The sequence below is a fragment of the Hydra vulgaris genome, chromosome 06, assembly GCF_038396675.1.
Source record: "Hydra vulgaris chromosome 06, alternate assembly HydraT2T_AEP".
Lineage (NCBI taxonomy): Eukaryota > Metazoa > Cnidaria > Hydrozoa > Anthoathecata > Hydridae > Hydra > Hydra vulgaris.
Genome location: NC_088925.1, coordinates 14000725 through 14022078, shown reverse-complemented (window position 1 = coordinate 14022078; position 21354 = coordinate 14000725). Strand labels below are relative to the sequence as shown.

Below are 21354 nucleotides of genomic sequence, written 5' to 3'. Positions count from 1 at the left end.
ACCTATTTTTACAACAAATAGGTGAATTCTTACGAATGCAAATGCTCAGGCCAAGCATGTGACTATTGGAGTTCTCTATGAATTAAAGGAAGATAACCATCAAGACTAAGATCACAAGATGAGACAGCTGAACTCAAATTAGTCTTACAAAGAGCAAGTTGGTCTGGTGAACTTTGTAAGAGATAAGACTCAACAGAAGAAAAGTTAATTCGAAGACCACGAATACTAGTGAATGATAGGTTTAGAGAACTTCGTGATGATGATGGTTTTTTGTGTTTTATAGTTTTTGGTACTTGATTCATTTTTAAATTTGTTGAAGATTTTGACTCAAAGCATAGTACTCAGAACACCGTTTAATAGCCCAAGCAATAGCCTCATTACTATTAATAAACCCTAAGTTGTAACAAAGGGCGCCAAATGTGGCCACCGCAATGCACACCAAAAGTACTAACAGGGACACTATCCATGTGCAACATGCCATTGTTATTACTTTGATATTTTTCAGCTGTTGATGGAATCAGCCTCTCTGAGAGCTATTACAGAATTCAGGAAACCTGACTACCAGCTGGCCTCAGAACCATAAAATTGTGTTTTAGAGCTGTACCCTCATTAGGAGATAATAGAATAAGTTGCCTAGTCATAAAAACAAAGACACAAGTAAAACCCATGCATCAAGTCAAGAAGATCCAGCATTCAACATCTTAAACTGGAAACAATGTATTAAAAATACATCTGCGCCAGCCTAATAGATGAAGAAGGGGTGCGAAGCTGGTCAACAAATAGAATCTGTTAACTCTTTAAGTCTTTGCCTAGGAAGCCTTCTACAAGACAGTAGCCATTTAATGTCTGCCTAAGAAGAGTATTTTTATTGAGACACTATCTCTAGCCTTTACTTTACCAAGAGCGTTAAGGCAAGGTGTGTTTTAAGTCAGAGTTGGCATCTCCTAGCCTTTGCCTAAAAAGGCGTATCCTACAAGGCAGCAGGACATAAAGCAGATTGTACTGGGTTACATGTTACCAGTAGCAGAATAACCTGACCTGACCTAAATAAATATAAACATAAAAATAAATATATATATATATAAAAGTAATATAATAACATTTTTTCTTTTAAATATGCTTAAATTAATAAATTTTTTTTATTTAATGCGGTATAATAATTTTTTAATTTAATGTGGTAGTGGTGTAGTGGTAAGAGCGCTCGCTTTGTAAGCGAGAGGTTTGGAGTTCAACTTCCACCATGTCCCTGGAAGTACCGTGCTTAACTTAATTTCTCCGCACAGCGGCCTTGCTCGGCAGGGTTCGTGTTTCGGAGTTAATGAGTTGAGAGAGGGTTGCACCACGAATAACAACTAAAAAAAAAATAAAAACAAAAAAAAAAAAAAATGAGTAGCCTCCTCGACTGTAGTGGCCCTCCTCGGGCCTTGAAGAGGAGAATAATCTAAAAAAAAAAAAAAAAAAAATTGTTTACTTTTAAAGTATTGTTTTTAACACTGTTTTTGAATGGAATTTTTTTTAAATCTTGTTTATATATAATGCATGAAAAATTAGCTTTCTTCAAAAAAACTAAGCTAGTATACAAATATTCCTTCAGAGTTACATTTTAACTTGCAATAATATACCAGACTCTGCTAGTCCAATAAATTTGTTTTAAAATCAACCTGCCCTCATAGGACAGAATTGCAAAAAAAAAAATGAGCCAATACTTTTTTCAAAAGAATTAAAATATTGAACAACAATTATGAATATTTTTAAATAAAACTGAGAATTTAGTTTAACTTAAAAATAAATTTTAATTTTATTACCTATATTTAACTTAAATATATATTTTATTAGATGATTATTTCACAAAGTGTGTCATTTTGCTATTAACTTATTTTATTATAAGTTAGAAACTTAAATAAACTTTTTATTTCTAAAAAAAGTGTATAAATAAAAACTCTTGTGTTTGCAAAATATTTATTAGAAATATATTATAGATTGTTAGTTTAGTTTAAAAACATAATATAACAAAAATTGTCAGCAATGTAATGCTTGAAAACAAGGCCTGGGGTTATTGATATTCTGATTTTGTAACGCTGTTATAACTATTCAGCGGTAAATTAGAATAATAATAAACTATATTCATGCAATTTATTTAATTAATTTATAAGTCTTCATTAAGTGAAACATTTAAATATCAGTTTATACATAATCAAAACAAAATTGAAAATTTCCCTTCGCAAAGTAAATAACTATTTATTTAATTATAAACTATATTATTGTGTAATTTTAAATATATACCACAAGCACCCCTGAATTTAATATTAATTAGACATACTTCATTTCACTTCTTAAAATAAATTAAATTTGTATGTAAATGATTACTAAAAATGAAAGTATACCATAAGCATCCCTAAATATACCACAAGCATTTGTGAATTTAATACTAATTAGGCATACATATTTACCAATTTTGCTTTTCTAACTTCATTTCACTTCTTAAAATAAATAAAATTTATATGTAAATGATTACTAAAAAAATTTATATATTTTTTGGTTTTTATGCATAATATATATATATATATATATATATATATATATATATATATATATATATATATATATATATATATATATATATATTTCTTTAGATTCTCTGGCTTTGCTTTACTACTAAAAATAAATAAAATGCAAATGACTACTAAAAACAGGTGATAGGCGTTCCCCTGACATTACTACAGTAATCATCTAGATCATATTTTAAAAATCCAGAAAATATTTAAAAAAAAATTCAATTTATTTTTATCATGTTCTCCTTGATTAGTTTAAAAAATTAAACTATCTAATTTTTTTTAGAAATTTTACCTATTTGTGTTAGTGTCAACCAAAATTCTGCTTTGGTATCAGTTTCAGCCAAAATTTCAATTTGTACCAATACCAAAATTTTGGTTTATGTATTGAAAACAAAGTACACGGCTTTGCATAAACTAAAAGTTTGAAGACCAGATATTTTTCCAGATTTTGCAAATCGCGATTACTTAATTCAACTTTAGTACATAATTTTAATTTGGATCACTAAGTTATCTCAACTATAAATAAAATCGAATTTAAATTAACTGACCTGAATATACACCGGATTCGGAGTAAATGGTTGTGCACTAGCGTACTGAGTCATGTGTGTGGATGGTACTTGAAACGGGTGTATTTGTTGAGGTTGACTATTTTGATACATGTGCTGAACTGTCCCTTGTATATTATTTTGATTGATGACTTGTGGATAACTACTATATATCTAAAATAATGTAAAAATAATCATCTTGCATTAAAACAAATCAATAAAACAAATAATATTCACTGAAAGTAAATATAAGATTGATAGAACAAACTTCCAATTGCCATGAGAAAATTCAAGATGACTAAAAGAAAATAGACTATTTTTAAAAAGGAAAACTGTGATATTTTATTTAAAATAAATTATTGAAATGATCGGAATTTATAGTTTAATGATCTAAAAAATGTTTAGAAAAAATAAAAATAAACTTAAAAAACTAATCATTTTTAACATCGCTATAGAGTTCTAATTTGATAACTCTTCAAATACAAGGTCTGGTTACTCACTGTAGAGCTGTTGAATAAAAAGTCTTCTTAATCAAAAAATTTAAAAAAAAAAAAAAACATTAAAATTGACTTTATAATAGCAATATGCGTGTATTTGTGTATGGTACTACAGAACTTGCAATAACAAAAATTGCCCAACATCCTATTTTGTGCTCGTAAAAATGCAATAAGTTGTCATTAAGTGCGATTATGTGTTCTCAAGATAATGTCTGCAAGAGCAATCATGAAATTTAAAAAATGGTGATGTGAGGCTCATAAAAAGTTTTTGATTTGTTTTACAAAGTACTTTTATTGACAAATGGTTTGAGGTAGTATCTACAACAGCACACATGACACTGTGTCAACAAAGTTTATACTTTCTAATTTTATGTAAATTGTTAGCATCTTATCGCAATTTTTTTTTAACTATTGTAAAACAAAAATGTTACTAAACAAAAACTTAATTGTTCTTATTCATTTAGTATTGAACAATAAACTGATGACTTAATTTGTTGCTTTTGATGTTCATTATATTTATTAATTAATATTATATTATAAACTTTATTAAGAAACAGTTAATGGTTTTCACATTTATTATAATTTTTGTAATTATTAAAATAAATTTATTTAAAATTAATTAAAAGTTTATGTTTAATTCATGATTTTTTTTCTCGTTAAAATCACTGTTAAAAAATTACAATAATTATTTTATGATAGCTAATAATTAAACCTAAATGAAATTTTTTAAATTAACTCAAGAAACTAAACTAAAATTTTTCATAACTATCATAACAACTTGTTTTCACCACAACTGTGGTGAAATATTTTATACATAATATAATAATCATTTTGTTTATTTTATCACAAAATACAGTTTTTTGTTGTTACTTTTTTACTTAAAAAATGAACTTTATTTAGAAAACTTTGTGTTCATAAATAAAACTTGACAAGATTTTTAAAAGAAAGTAAAAGATTAATTTTTTTAATTGCATTAGTAAAAAATTATTTTAAATAAAAACACTTCAGCATTTTTTACAACAAAAAATAATGTTTTATGATTGCTATTACAAAATTAAATCTTTAAAATAGGAAATAAAAATGAAATAATTATTTCTTTAAAAAGTACTTCAAAACCATTTTACATTCCATTTCACATAAAATGTATATATGTAATATATATTGAAACTGAAATCAGCTTGAAAAATTTTTAATATTATTGTATTTAAAACCACAAAAAATTTTAGGACTTGTTGCATGATTTTAGGGAGGGGGAATGGTCAGTAAAACATGAAGATTTGTTACTGGGGCAGAGGTCTTAAATTGTCAAAAATCACATAACATAAATTATGAAAAAAACTCTTAGGGGTATCTATGTTGACAACTATTAGTTTTTTTTACCTCAAAATAACTAGTTATATTATCAATGTTTTATGTGTTGGCATTTAAAATGTCTGTGAAAACTCAACTTTTCTTTTATGTTATCAATGATTATTTCTGTTTTGTTTTTATTTTTAATTCTGACTCACTGTCAACAAGGCTGCAAGCAACCACTATAAGGTTAAGAGTTACTAGAAAACAAAGCATAGAGTTAAAAAACAAGGAAATAGTTGACTTAAAAATTAGGTAGTATGAGTCACGAAAACAAAAATAGGTTTTAAAGGAATAAAGTGCGAGGGAAAACAACTAAACAAATAATTTTTAGAGCATGCAGGGACAGATACAGAAAAAGGATGATACTTAAATGCTGAATGACGAGTCAATGAGAGATGATAGATGACTATCAATAAGAAATAATAGCTCCTTTGAGCAGCAACTATGATAGTATTTGTAGAAAAGAAAGAAACAATTTTTTTAATTAGCTATCCATTTTTCGATTGTCACAGTTTACATTTAGAATAATCAGGCCTCGGCGGGAGTAAATTAGCACAAGAGCAAAGAAAAGCTCTTCTAAAACGAACATGGTGAGCCACTAGAGCTGCTCCTCTATACTGCTTTTAAAGAAAGCTAATTATTTATATAAAAATTGCTTATTAAATACAAAATTTGGTTTTATACTTGTTACAAGCATGTGTTTGCAACATTAATGCTACAATAATATACACATAACAAGTGTCGTTTGTAAAACGTGAAAAATTCTTTTAAAGTAAATTTTTTTGTTGAAAAAACCGTGCCTGTTTATTATCCAATTAATTAAATTCTTTTGACTTGGCATTTTTCATTTTTCTTTTTGCATTTTAGTTGCAATGATAATTATACTTTTGAGAGAAAAAAAACACTTTTGCGAGAGCGATAAATTGCTCCCGTTAAACAATTTAGGGTAGGGTAGGGTAGGCGAGAGCTAAAGCACTCGCTTGTCGCCGAGGCCTGAACTATAATCGAAAATACATTTAAGCATTCATAATTATTGGCAACATTTTCCGTTAATTTTATTTGATAATAAAGTTTAACAAAAAGTTGGTTTTTATAAATGTTTTTATAAATAATACATGCACCAGAAATACAAGGTAAAAAAATTAAAATAAAAAAAGCAAAAAATTAGGAGAAAAAAAATGTGGATAATAAGGAATGTTAAATTAATTGTAATAAATATTCCTTCACTAATGTAATTTAAAACAATAATGCAAAAAAGCTAAAACTAGCCATATAAAAACTTTTGTACTTTTATTATTTAAAACAAGTGCCAGTTAAGGGCTTATTAAAAAACACAGGAAGCGGAAAAAGTTCTTGTACAAAAGTATAATTTGAAAAAATTATCTGCATGGTGTTTTCTTTCAATATATAGGGTGTTTTTAGTATTCCTTAGCATTCTTTTAGTATTTTTTTGTATTATTTTGTTTTGAATTAAAGTGTAATTTGTTTCTCGTCTTGCACAGAAACTTTTGCTGTTTTTGCAATTTATACTTTTGTACAGGATTTTTTTCTGTACCCTGCAAATTTGAATATAGGGATCATTTCACAAATCCTAGTCTCAGGCAAGCTTATTCTAAGTTTATTTATATTCTAAAGGTGTATTCTAATTTTTTTTTTAATTTTATTTACAAGTTCACTGTTAACAAGGCTGCAACCAACCACTATTAAGTTATGAGTTACTTGAAGAAAAAAAGTGTTAAAAAGCAAGAAAACAATTGACAAAAAAATTAAAAAGTTGAAGGTTGTATTATAAAAGCGGGCAAAAAATTAGATGAATAAAATTGTTTAGATCATAAAGGGACAATTACAGTAAAAGGATGTGATTTTGCTGAATGACTGAATGCTGAATTTACTAGAGTTTGCTTAAGGGTTAGCAATTGGTTAAGGGTTAATTTAATTTTTTATTGGTTAGCAATTGTTTTTGTTTTTATAATTACATATTAAAATGTATAATCATGTATTTCAAAATTTATTGAAAAAGGTATTACATGCTTTATTTCATTTACATTATGACATTCATATATTTTAGTATTATTTATTATAAATTATTTTATTTTTTTATTCTAGATTCATTGCAAGACCAACTTTATGCCTAGGTTTGTACCAAATCTAATATCATGGACCATACTTATGGAAAAAATTTTCTGAGGACATTACAATAAAAAAAACTCCTCAAAAACTTTTCAGGAATGAATAAAAGTGTCTGTTAATGCAAAAAGATGTGTACTTTAAAAAATTCTTTTAAAATAAATGCATCAATAATTATAAAGTAATTGCTACTATGTTTTCTTTTAAGGCATAAAAGTTATAAAAGTACATAATAAAATCTAACATAAAAATTAAAAAAAAAATTTTTTTATAATTTTTATTTTGTTAGATTTTATTATGTACTTTAATAACTTTTATAAGTAAATATCAACTGACAATCAGACATTGTAAAAAGGACTTTGTGATAAAACAGTTTTTGACTTCTTATTCTAGCTATATCTGACTATTGGGATAACAAAATATTATGTCATTATTTGGCATAGTTACATAATCCAAATTGGCTTGTCCCTTACAAGATAATCTGAATCCACCAAATCAAAAAACCTTTAATTCAATAAAAGAATACAAATTTGCTGATTAACAAGTAAAATGAGAATGAGTTTTGATTGATGGAAGTAGAGATGATAGCTCCTTTGAGCAGCAACTATTATAGTATTTGTAGAGAAAAGAAAGAATGCAACCTTACAACGACGAAGGAGAATCAAGATAGGCAGATATAGATAAAAAAAAATTATAAAAGTTATGAAACCCATGATAGGATGTTAGAAATTTGTTGAATAAGACCTAGCAAGTAATAGAAAAAAAATTGATAAGACGATAACTCTTGATATGAAATCAGACAATATTTGGAGGGGTAAGAATGTTCTCTAGAGTTTTCAAAAATTGGATCAGATGCCATTCTCAAGTAGGTAGGAAAACAAGATTCAGTCAAGCAATTAAAAAAAAGTTTAGAGAGAATTAAAGGAGTTCTGGAAAATACTTTTGTAAGACTATGACAGGAATTTTGTATAGATCACAATCTGTAGAGAAGTTTAATTAAGAAATGACTAAAGCACTGGAAGTAGGAGTAATTTGGATGTCTAAAAAAGAGCGATTCTCTGATAGATTCAAGAATAGAACTAGAGGAAAACCTCTCTGTAAATAGTTCTGCCTTATCATCAGGACAGGTAATGGAAAAAGACCCATGAATTAAAGATAGAATGCTTGTCTTGACTTTAGTTAATAACACCAGGGCTTTGGAGATGAGCTCAAAAAATTGGCTCTGGCTTCCTTATATATTTAGCTCGAGCTCTGGAGCAGCTCCAGTCAAAACAAAGGAAAATAAAATATATTATAAAATCAAGTTTAGGTGGTTATATCAAGATTGCTTGAGGTAAACCCAAGTGCGGAAAGAGCCATTCTACACTTGCTGGTAAAAAAAGCCATTGAAATGACTATTCTGTACACCTCTATCCTTTTTGGGTATTCCACAATTCTCTCAATTTCACTTTTGAACCTTCCTTTTTTTCCAGTCATGAGAGTCGCCCATAAAATTTGTATCAAAAATCTTTGCTTAGTCATATTTCTTTATTTTTTTTTTTTATAAGCTCTTTTTCAAAATTGTTTAAATCTTCATCATAATTAGATTTTCCTAAAACTGAAAGAAGTACTGAAGATGATTTTGATGTTTTTCTTATTTCTTGACTTACTGTTATATTATTAGCATCTCTTTTGATAAGTTAATTTCTATTATTACTTAAGGCTTATTTTGCTCATATATCTTAAGGCTTGTTGTGCTCATATATTTTTGGCTTGTTTTGCTTGTATTTTTCTTCTGTTGAGTCTAATCTCTTGCAAAGTTCACCAGACCAACTTGCTCTTTGTAAGTCTAATTTGAGTACAGCTGTCTCATCGTGCGATCTTAGTGTTGATGGTTATCTTCCTTTAGTTTGTAAAGACTATAATAGTCACAGGCTTGGCCTGTCACTATTGGAGTCTTTACGAATTAAATGGGCATTCACATTCATAAGGATTAACCCATTTGTCTTCAAACTAGGTTTGAATTCACAGACTATTCTTTTATGTGCTTTCTTTTAGCACCACTTCAATCTATCAGATTTCTCTTTATTCTATATCGCTCTCCTTCATCTCAAGACTGCACTCTTTTTAATGTTATTTCTGTTCATATTGACTAAGCCCTCTCTATTTATCCGTCAGCTAATATAGTTGTTGTCGGTGATTTATCCATCATTTGTCGGTGATTTATCCATAATTTGTCAGTTTTATCCATCAGCTAATATAGTTGTCGTTGGTAACTTTAATGCTCTGAATGGCTTGCCTATAGTGTCAGTGACTCATTTTACACAATTAGCTGGATGTTAGAGCCAAGCTATTCAGTGTGATGAGCAATAGTCAACAATAACAAAAATAATAGCAGAAAAATAGATCAGAAATCATATCTAAAAGTATGCAGTCTTAAGAAAGAAAACGATAAAAAATAGAAAGGTGATTGAGCGAAGAAGTGATCACTTCTCAAATGACTAAAACTCTTTTTCATTGACTCGTCCTCAGCAAAATTGCATATTTTTACTGAATTTCTTCCTTGATGCTCTTATAACTTTTATTTAATTCTGTTTTTTTATCTTAATTTTTTTTTCCTACACTACCATACTTTGAAACTGTGCCATCATTATATTTTTTTGAATCATACAATCTTAAACTTTCTGATTTCTCTGTAAACTGTTTCTATGCACTATATTTTTTTTGTAGTAATTACCAACTTAATAATAATAGATGGTTGCTTATAGTTTTATTGGGAATGAATTAGTTTCCCTGTCATCATATTGAATCTGAGAATGGACATAAAACAGAGCATTGAACAAAAAAAATTGTGCTTTTGTTACTTTAGCACTTCTGCAGTCATTTTGAAGATTTAAACTTATAATTGGTACATTGGAAACAGAGTAAATTTACCCAGCTCATAAGTTATTTGTAATTCTTAAGTCAAACATAAAATATATGGTTCTAGTTTGCTAAATTCTTGCAGCACTATAACTAGCAATAATTAAAATGATAGTATTTATGTAATCTATTTTTAATACTTTTTATTGTACTTTTTTACCTTAATTTATTAATTTATGATAAATAACATTTTGTGTAAGCACCATTACAACTCATTTATAAATGTTACAATCTTAATACGACTCGACGACGAATTGTTGAGTTATAAATGATTTTAAAGTTATATTTTATTATGTTAGTGACATAATAGATAAAACCTTAATAGTAAAAAGGTGTTTAGGTACAAATTTAGGTACAAAAAAAAGTACTTTAGGTACAAATAATGATCTAAACTAAAGGAATTATCTGGTACAGCACTCTCTTGTAAAACTTTTTGCCCCAACATAATCAAGTGCTTTAAAAATTCTATTTTTAATTTTGGCAACATATTTTATTCAAAAAAGTCATGACTTAAACTAGAGTATTACTTAACTTAAGTTATTTATAACTTTATTCAATGCATAAAATCTAAATCTAAATGTAGTGCATGATTACCGCTCTATTTTCATAAATAACTGCATAACCATTTGTTAAAAACAACTTAATGTACCATTTAATTTTTTTATCTTTATTTGCTAATATAAATTAATTATTATTTATTCTGTACATTGCAGTAAATTTAAAAGTATTACTATTTCAATTTTGTTATTATTTTCATTAAATAAAAATTGAGAAAAACTAACATTTATTGCTAATATTTAAAGTTTGGTAGCGGTAGCAGTAGAAGCAGCAACTTTAATTACATAAAATCATTATCAATTGTTAATTATAAAATAATTTTGAAAACCATGTGACTAAAAAACATGTATCATACTTACATTTTTTTAAATAAATATACCAAATTTAATTTGAATCTTAAATGCAGAACACTTTAAATCATTAACAATCATGCATGAATATCTATATATGTATGTGTGTGTGCACCAAAAGTTCCTATATAAGACACCCAAAAATCCTATATATGATTATACAATACTTAACAATGGGTCTCTTCGCTAGAAAAAACTGTTTCTGAACAAGATCTTGGTGTACAAATTACAAATAACCTGAATTGGAAAGATCACTCAAAATCCGTTTTAACCAGAGCAAATTTTGTGCTTGGGTCTCCAAAGTGGTCATTCAAAATATGGAAGAAAGAAACAAATTTATTACTTTATTATTCTTATGTCCATCCTCATCAAGAGTATACATCCTCAGTTTGGAATCCTTACCACCAATTAGACATCAAACTAATTGAAAAAGTCTAATGACGAACTACGAAGGTGGTTGCTGAACTCAAGAACATGACATACTAGAGAGACTTACAAAAATTGGTTTAACAACATTGGAAGATGTAATAGAGGTGATGCAATTCAATATTTTAAAATGATGAATAATTTCAACATTATCAAACAATATTACCCAAACACAATTGCAAGCTCCATTGGTTTAGATCGACCAGCTAGTGGAGTAAGGGATTACCCGGATTGTATTTCTAAGCAAGTAACAAAGAACTGTGCTCAAAGAGAAAAATTCTTTTCAAATAGAATTGTGCCTATCTGGAATAAGCTACAGATAAAAGTCATCAAAGCCTTGTCAGTTAACTTCTTCAAGAACCTTTATGACAAGCACTAAAAAGTGCAACAGCTGCTATAACCAAACAAACTGGTTTACTAGAACCTACTTCTAGTGCAGCCTAAACTTTATTATTATTATTATTTTTATTATTACTATTATTATTATTTTTATTATTACTATTAATATTATTATTTTTATTATTATTATTATTATTATTATTATTATTATTATTATTATTATTATTATTATTATTATTATTATTATTATTATTATTATTATTATTATTATTATTATTATTATTATTATTATATATATATATATATATATATATATATATATATATATATATATATATATATATATATATATATATATAATGTTATAACATTATTTCATAACATAAAATAGTTTTTAAAACTATGCGATTAAATAATATGTACCATACAAACATTTTTTTAAATGAAAATTCGCCATTAATTTAAATCTTAAATATATAGACACTTAAAACTCTTATATCATTATAACATTAAGATTCACTCGATAAGTTTTAAATTGAAAACCAACTAAAAAATTTGTTGGCTACTTTTTTTCTTTGTTTAAAGTGACTATCATTCACACTTAAAATAGAAGAGTAATCACATTAATTTAAAAAAGAACTTATAAGATGTTAAGTTATTTGTGAGTTTTGGAAATATCTTTTGTGCATTCAGAAACTTTTTTTTAGGGAATGTTAACTTAAAATTGACTTTATTTTTCGATAAATTCACAAGTAATGCAAGAAATAAGAAAACTAATTAGAAAATATACTTACTTGTTGTGAGAATGTTTGACTTGGTTCTATAGAAAATAAAACAAAAAATAAATATATACATTTATACATAAATATATGTATATATATTTTTTATATACGGACATTTATTAACTATAATAAACAAATTTAAATAAAGAAAAAAAAATCCAGAAGTGTTATTTTGTAAATGTAGATATTATGGAATGTCTGTTTTGTTTCTAATTACTTTTTTATTTTAACATTAAACAATTATGTTAAATGATAATAAAAAATGTAATTAATATTGCATTTTTTTATTATCATTTAACATAAATTAATTTCTTTTTTTTTCTCAATATTAGTATAAATAAATCAAATTGTTTATTATTTATTTTTTTTTTCATTATTTCTGAAAATTGCAGCTTTGCAAATAATGATTTTTTTCTTTTAAAAAGTTTATAACTAATAAAAAATATTGCTTGTTGAAAAAAAAATAAAAACTTTTTTTTGTGACAAACAAATATTTGAGTTTCCAAGTATATACCACTGCACCACAAACAAATATTTAAGTTTCCAAATTTATACCAATGCACTTTTACTTGCCTTACGACAAAAAAGTTAAGTTTATGCTTCATAAACATTTTAGAGGCAGTGTTATAACATGTTTACAAGAAACTTAAATAACTTTTTGAATGAAAGTTTTTTTTAAATTAAAAGGAATTTTCTGTTTTCACATTTTTGATATTACACATTCTGTTGATTGAATAAAGCTATTATAAAATATTATTTTTTTAAACTATCATTTTTCGCAAAATAAAAGTTTTGAGATTTCTAGCATAAATTGCTTTAAGAATATGTTATCAAACAAACTATTATTTAATACTATGACTCATCTGAGCCATATCTGCAAAACTGTATTTATTTTAAACTATTATTATTTTTTTACAAAAATAAATGTTTTAAATATATATTTTTTAAATTGTCAAAGTCTTGAAAGTTTATAACATATTATAGATTTTATTAGTATATTCTTTCTTTTTATTTAAAAAGTATTTTTTATGTAAACGTAAGTTTGTGTATCTATTTTTTATTCTAATGTAGTCTTTAAAAGCAATTTTACCAATTTTTTTCTCACCATATTTTACAAATCTTTTTCTCACCAAGGTCCAACATGGACCCCCTCAGATTTTGATGAAACTTAGTGGGTTTCTTATTATTAATGAAAAAATTTATAGTCATGATATTAAATATTAGATAAATTAGACTAAATGTCTTTTCATTTTTACCTAATAGGTTACTTATAAGTTTTATATGAAAACATCAAAAACTAAATTTCATGTGTTTTTATGTTCATGTTCAGTGGTGTGTTTGGGCATAAAGGCATTTCATACATCAGACATAAAACCAGACACATCATGTAAGGAGAAGTGTTTAATTACAATTTTTTTCTAAGTTCTGGGGGGAAATGTGAATGTTAAAAAGTAAATGGACAGGGGAGGGGGCAGGAAAGAACTAGAGTATTTAAAAACTGGGTTTAATTCAGGCTTAATTAAAGAATTATTTCTAGTACTGAATATAAAATACTTTTCAATTCATACATACTTTGTATTACTATAAATAATACAAACTTAAGTACAACAATAACTTTATTTTTGATGTTTTTAATGCATTTTTAACAATTTTCATTGTTCTTATTTTGTAACTTCCCCATGAGTACCCACTATTTTTTTTTTGAAATCACTGTAATAAAGTCTATTAAATTAGAAGAAAAAAAAAGAAATTTTAAAACCAGTGTTGATCCTAGGTTACCGGTGGTTTGAAGTGGAGGCACATTTTCCTAAGTTTTAGTTGCAGCCATTTTTAGAATAAATTTTTTACTGCATTGTATTTTATCAGTAAATAGCCTATCTAAAAAAATAAGTCTTTTCACTTCTTAAACTGCAGGTTTTGTATATTGACTCATCAAAAATCAACTTTTTATATTTGCAAACCTTTTTTTAGGTTTTTTAGGTAGCCATTATGGAAAAAATTTGACATTGGAGAATTCAATGTCAAAGTTTTGTTAAAGTAAATCTAGAGTTGTATACAATAAAAAAAACTAGAAGGTTTTCTGAAATTTTGTTTTTAAAATATAAAGCTTTAAAGTATGAACAAAACATGTTTTTGCTACTGAAGTTTATATTTTTGGAAAAATCAGAAATTTCAAATGACCATATCTCATGAACCACAAAAGATTTTATGGTGAAATTTTCAGGAATTGCTTTTTTCATTAATAATAAGAAACCCACTAAGTTTTATCAAAATCTGAGGGGTTCATTGTTGAAATCCTAAAGTTTTGGTCCATTTGGCATGGAATGACCCTATACTTAAACTTAAAGTTACTTTTTTCTGTTTTAAATACTAATTAAAATTAAAAAGCACACTCACTAAACATCATCAACAGTAATGTAAAGCAGTTCCGCTTCTTCTTCATGCAGTATTTTTAATTTTTTCAGTTGATTTTTATCTAGTTAATTTAATTTCTAACTCAATTATTTAATTATTTCATGGGTTCATCTTACTATAAAGAAATGTTTCAAATATATTAAACTTTTCAAACTATGTGAAGCATAAAATAGTTATTTAAAAAAAATTTTTTATTTATAAAATAATTTAGCTTAAATAAAACTAAAATTATCGTCAGTTTTATTAGAATCTTGTTGGAATTTTCGGGGCCAGGGCTATTTTTATTTTGGAGGCCTCTTTTATGTGCCACAGCATCAACATGACTAAAAAAAGGGTCTTCTTGACTACTTTGGGGCACATAACATTGTGGGGCCCAGGGCTAAAGCTCTCTCTACCCCCATCCTTCTTTAATCAAGCACCGGAAATGAGACAAGAGTATATAAATAAAAATTATACTAAACTATTTGATAAATAAAAGAACATTTGTTTCCTTATTAAGCAATCGTAAGATGCTACTTTATATAAAAAACGTCAATTAATTTTAAAAAAAGAGAGTCATATTACGAAAATATTTGTTCTAAACAAATTTATTTTGCTTTAAGCTTTTTCGCGTTAAAATTTTTTTTTTTCCTAGTTTATTTTTTTTTTGTAATTGTCTCTCATTGATCCAGTTAATCTTTTTTGCGCTTTTATTTTGTCTTTTTAATTATTCTCAAAACGACTGAAAAATCTGGCCAGTTTTTTGCAATTAAATATTATTTCCGTGGTCAGTAATCAAGAGTAATCGCTCCCACTTTCTGACCAAGCCTGAAGCATGAATATTTTTTAAACAATCATTAAAAGTAAATTGTTCCTTTGTTTTAAGGGTTTCCCATAACACTCTTTAAACAAACATAAAGATAAAAGATTCAAAGTTAATTATCAATTAAAGTTCAAATCATGTTTTTAATTACAATCGTAATTAAAAACATGATTTAAATGAACCAAACATTTTAGTTTGTTCAGTTTTATGTTAATTGAGTTAATTTTTTTTTTTAGTTAAGAGCAGCTGTGAAACAGTGGTTAGAGTTCTGGCTCAGAACCCAGAGGTCCGAGATTTAATATATACATACATATATATATATTTATATATATATATATATATATATACATATATATATATATATATATATATATAATATATATATATATATATATATATATATATATATATGTATATGTATGTATATATATGTATATATATGTATACATATTTATACATATATATATATATATATATATATATATATATGTATATATATGTATATATATGTATACATATATATACATATATATATACATATATATATATACATATACATATATGTATATATATATAAATGTATATATATATCAGGGTGTTAGCTAGCCCAATGGTGCCTCATATAACGCGGAATTCCCAATGGGCTTAAAATTCCCAAAAATCAATAACCTTTTTTTTTTTAGTGTTTTTCTGAGGTTTTTAGGACCTTTTCTAGAAAATTGGCAACATTTTCCAGAAGAACAACAATAAAAATTCCCAATACGGCAAAAACGCAGTATAAAATTTATTTCTGGCTAACGCACTGTGTATATATATATATATATATATATATATATATATATATATATATATATATATATATATATATAAAAATAAAAAGTACTTTATACTTATGATGGTATTTTTGTAAATATCATTACTAATATTATTTTCATTATTATTATTACTTTTGTTATTATTGTAGCTGTTGTTGTTATTATTATTATTATTATTATTATTAAACAACTTCATTTTTGTGCTTTGAATGTCTCTTTGATTATATTTGGGGATGTCTAGAAATTTATTGGCCGAAATTTTGCTAATGATGGAAATATTAAAAATATCATACTTTAATTTATTATTCATTTTGCCACAACTACCTTATTATAAAATTTATTCATTTTCAAAATAAAAGATTCTATTACATTTTTGATACGCATGATACTTAGTATACTACCGACCTGTTATCATTTTTCCGATGCCAGTTTATTTAAATGATTCTCCTCCATTTAATAATTGTCGGCCAGTATACCTGCATACATAAATAGATGCATTAAAGCATTATATAGACTTTTAATATCCAATATAACAACGAAATTCATACATTAAACGAGTTATACGTTAGATAAAAGTAGATTTTCTTCCATTAAAATGTAATTCAAGATGGCGGCTTACCTCCTGGCGTAGGAGACTGATATGTTCCTTCAGAAATGACGTAATTTAAACTTAGGAACAACTTCAAACTGATGCTTTTTTAAAAACAATGATATTTGCTAAATTTCGATCTGGAAACTAAGTAGTTTTAAAAGAATATATTTTACTAAGTATTGCAGATATCTACAGAGGATTTTACAAGTAATTGTTTTTGACAAAATCAAATAAAGTTTAAATTTGCTATCGGTCATCAATCATAATCATATATTATTTATACTTTTAAAAATTATTCTATGAATGTTTACTAATGATAAAGCTATAAATCTTAAGTAAACACCAATAAAAAGGATCACTTAGTATATAAATAATAATAATAATGATAAAAATGATAATAATCATAGTAATAATACTCCAGACAGCGTTATCCATTTATCGTCGTCTAACGTCATTTTAAAAGAGTTTCTAGGGTATTTTAAACAAAAAGCTTTTCTAGCACACGATAAACTTATATATATGAATTTAGAAAAAACAACCACAAAGCAGCTGTTAACTTGAGGCACAGAAATTTAAAAAAACGACCACAGACCAGCTGCTTGTTCGCCACACAAATCAGGTTTAGGATTATCATGATTATTCTGCTACCGGGAACACGGAAACCAGTACAACTTGCCCCATATTCTGCTGCCTTGTACGATTCAGTTTCTAAGTTAAACCTAGAAATAGTAAACTCTGACTCAAAATACCTTTTCGGTTGAGTTATAATTAAAGATGATGTCTCGATATGATTTGCATCCGACTACTATTTTGTAGCAAACCTTCTAGACAAAGCCTTTTTGGGTAATCAGAAAAATTGCGTTGACCAGTCTAGCATTCTTTCTTTATTTATTAGCCTGGCGTATTTGTAAACATCTAACACAGGTTATGCCTGTGTAACATTGTTTCCTACCTAGGATGATGAATGCTTGGTCTTCCTAATTCTTCTCTTTTGTGAATGCTTGTGCCTCCTTGATAGTGGTTATGCAACTTTTTCTGTTATCTCCTAATGATGGTACATATATAAAACTCAGTTTAATGGTTCTGATGACAATTATTAAAAAGCTTTCCAAAACTCTGTGATATCTCTCAGAAAGGTTTTATCTGTTAACTGTTGTAAAACATTATATTATTAACAGTGCCATGCTGAGCATGGATGGTGTCCCTGCTAAGTCCTTTTCGTTGCATTATCAAACCCACATAAAAAGCCTTTTGTTACAACATTGAGTTATGCATTGAGCTATGCAACTACATAGCTCATTGTTTGGGGAGCCAAGCAATATTTATAATTGAGCCACGTTTTCTAATAGCTTAATTCATAACTAAAGTACCTAAAAACATTTAAAAAAGTATCTAAAACATTAAAAAAAAATTACTACTATCTTACTATATAAGTAATTAATCAATAATTATTAATAATAACTATAATAATAATTATTAATACTATTGTTATTATTATTATTATTATTATTATTATATATATATATATATATATATATATATATATATATATATATATATATATATATATATATATATATATACATATATATATATATATATATATATATATATATATATATATATATATATATATATATATATATATATATATTGCCGTTTAAATATTGCTACAATACCAAAATGTATAAATGAATATTTACATGGCCGGGGCAAAAAGAAGAAACAACGGTAGCCTTATCAGTAAGCCCCGTAGTTTACATAGTATTTTTACATTACAAGCAGTTATTTTATAAGATAAATTTTTTATAATACGGTTTAAGATTAATTGAAATATATTTTTTTAATTTAATTAACAAAAGCCAAAAAACAAAAAAACACGCAAAAAAATATGACACATCTTAATAAAAGACAATAAAATCCTCAAGATGCACTAAAAAACAAAATTGAGTTTAAGAGTTGATTCGAAAAAAAAAGTTATAAAAAAAAACCATTTGTTAAAGTAATTAATCAATAATTATTAATAGGATTAAGAATTATTTTTACACTGTTTAAGTTAATAATAACAAGAACAGAAAAAAGCGAACCAGGCGGTTTGTTTACGTAAGGGGAAAAAACCAAAAACGAATAAATAAATAAAAAAGCCAAAAAATGATATAAAATAAGATAAAAATAAAAAAAAAGCAAAAAAAAACATATGTATAAAAAATACATATAAACATAAAAAGTAAAAAAATAATAATTAAGTAAATGAATAAAAGAGAACAAGATTATCTAAGATATTCAGAAATAACTTCATTCATTGTCAATAGTAAGAGGTTTTTGTATTAGTTTTATTTTAAAAATATGAAAAGAAGTTTCGATGTCGTTATTAAGTTTAGAATTCCATAATTTGGGTCCTCTATTTGCAATAGAGAACTTGGTGGCCGTATAATAGGTTTTGGGTTGAATGTAGTTCTGATTTGAAAATCTAGTAGAGTAAAAATTTATTATGTTAAAAAAAGTATTAAATATTACAGGGATCATTTTATTATCAATTTTGTACATAAAAGTAAGTATCAGATAAGCATTTAGTTGATAAACATTGAGTATATTTAGTTTATTAAATAAACCTTTTGAGGGCGTTAAACTATTTACGTTTGAAATATTTCGTACAGCATGTTTTTGTCTACTCAGTAGTTTTTTTATTTTGGTTGCGTTAGTGCTGCACCAAGCAATATTCCTATAATTAAGGTAGCTCTGAATAAAAGAAAAGTATATGTTTTTTAAATAGTTTTGGTTTAAAAATTTTTAGTTTTATAAAGTAAGACAATATATTTTGATATTTTGTTTTCTATTGTACTTATGTACTCGCGCCATGAAAGATTTTCGTCAAGAAATACTCCTAAGAACGTGCACGGGTGCTCTCTTTTTATATCAGAATCATCAATAAATAGATAGAGAAGTTTTAATGGAATTTTTTTTTTGTGGAGTCTATGAAAAAGAGTATATTTGGTTTTACTTATATTTAAGGATAGTTTATTCGACTTGGACCATTCAGTTAAACTTCATCAGTTGAATTTTTTTTCTTACTATATTCGTCAGAGTTATTTTCTCTTTGTAAAGACTAATATAAACTTGATTGTTTCATTTTCGGATCTTTGTACTTATGGCTATTATTCTTTAATTCATTAAGACTCAAATGGCCACATGCTTGGCTTTGGCATATACATTAGCATCAATTCACCTATTTATCCTGAAAATCAGGTATGAATTCGCTGACCATTCTTTCATGTACTTCTGCTTTTCCTCTTCACTGAATCATCTTTCTTTTTGTTCTCTCATTCTGCTGATCATTCTCCTAATCTAATCATTCATATTCTAATCATTCTTCTGCTCTCAAGACTGCACTCTTTTAGATTCTATTTCTGATCGAATTGACTGAGCTCTCTTTCTTTATCTATCAGCCAATATTATTGTTATTGGTGACTTTATTATTCATTACACTGTGTGGCCTGGCTCAAGCACCACTTACTTGTATTATCTCAATATATATCTCTTACTCGGATAGTTAACTTAGTGACTTGTTTTCCAGACAACCCTAATCACTTATATTCACTCCTTGATTTATGTCTTGTCTCTTACCCTAGCTTGTGTTTAGTTTCTCCTTGTTCTTTATTATGGTAGACCATACTATAATCTCATTAAATATTGTATTTTGTACTTCTTATACTGACTTTAATATCGCACTATCTTTATTAGCTTAAAGCTGACTAGAGTTCTTTTCATGATTTTCTTCGTGATGGTCTTCGGAAAATGTCTTTAGTTTCTCTATTGATAATTTCGTCACATGCATAATCAACTGGATCAGGCAGATATGAAAGTTTTTACTTCTTTTCATTTGTTTCAATTCAAGCTTCATTCTACTCCATGGTTTTCACTTTTCTTGTGAAACTGCTACTCCTAATTGTAATCATTTTTTTTTTTTTTTTAAAGAACAACTCTCTTTAAAACAAACTTTTTTTTATTATTGCAAGAAATCGATGTAATATTAACAAAGGTAGGTTTAACATTCTACCTCTTCTACATAGGTCTGATCTTAGCCACTCTCAAGGATAACTAAGCAATACTATTTATAAAGAAGCTTTCCTCTAATTTGCTTCTTGAACTTAATGGTCACACTCTTATTATCATTCCAGAGAATCAGGGTAATACATTGTTAGACATCCAAATTACTTCAGTTTCCGTTACTAAAATTATTACTCCCTTAAACTCATCTATGCATATGATCCGGATAACATTCCTGCCATAGGTTTAA

At 26.4% G+C, this 21354-nt stretch overlaps 1 protein-coding gene across 2 annotated transcripts in view; it reads right to left on the bottom strand.

The window, feature by feature from the left end:
• Positions 1–17344, bottom strand: part of LOC100204643 (eukaryotic translation initiation factor 4 gamma 1) — a 95483-nt gene extending 78139 nt beyond the window's left edge. The window contains exons 1-4 of one of the 2 annotated variants that reach the window (XM_065799281.1): positions 17085–17344; positions 16871–16941; positions 12446–12471; positions 3104–3274 (exon numbers count right to left, since the gene is read on the bottom strand). In XM_065799281.1, the coding sequence (XP_065655353.1) occupies positions 3104–3274; positions 12446–12471; positions 16871–16880 (207 nt within the window). In that variant the 5' untranslated portion in view covers positions 16881–16941; positions 17085–17344. Of the gene's footprint in view, positions 1–3103; positions 3275–12445; positions 12472–16870; positions 16942–17013 lie in introns of both variants that reach the window. The other variant, XM_065799280.1, reaches the window with a different exon arrangement.
• Between the last annotated feature and the right edge of the window lie 4010 nt (positions 17345–21354).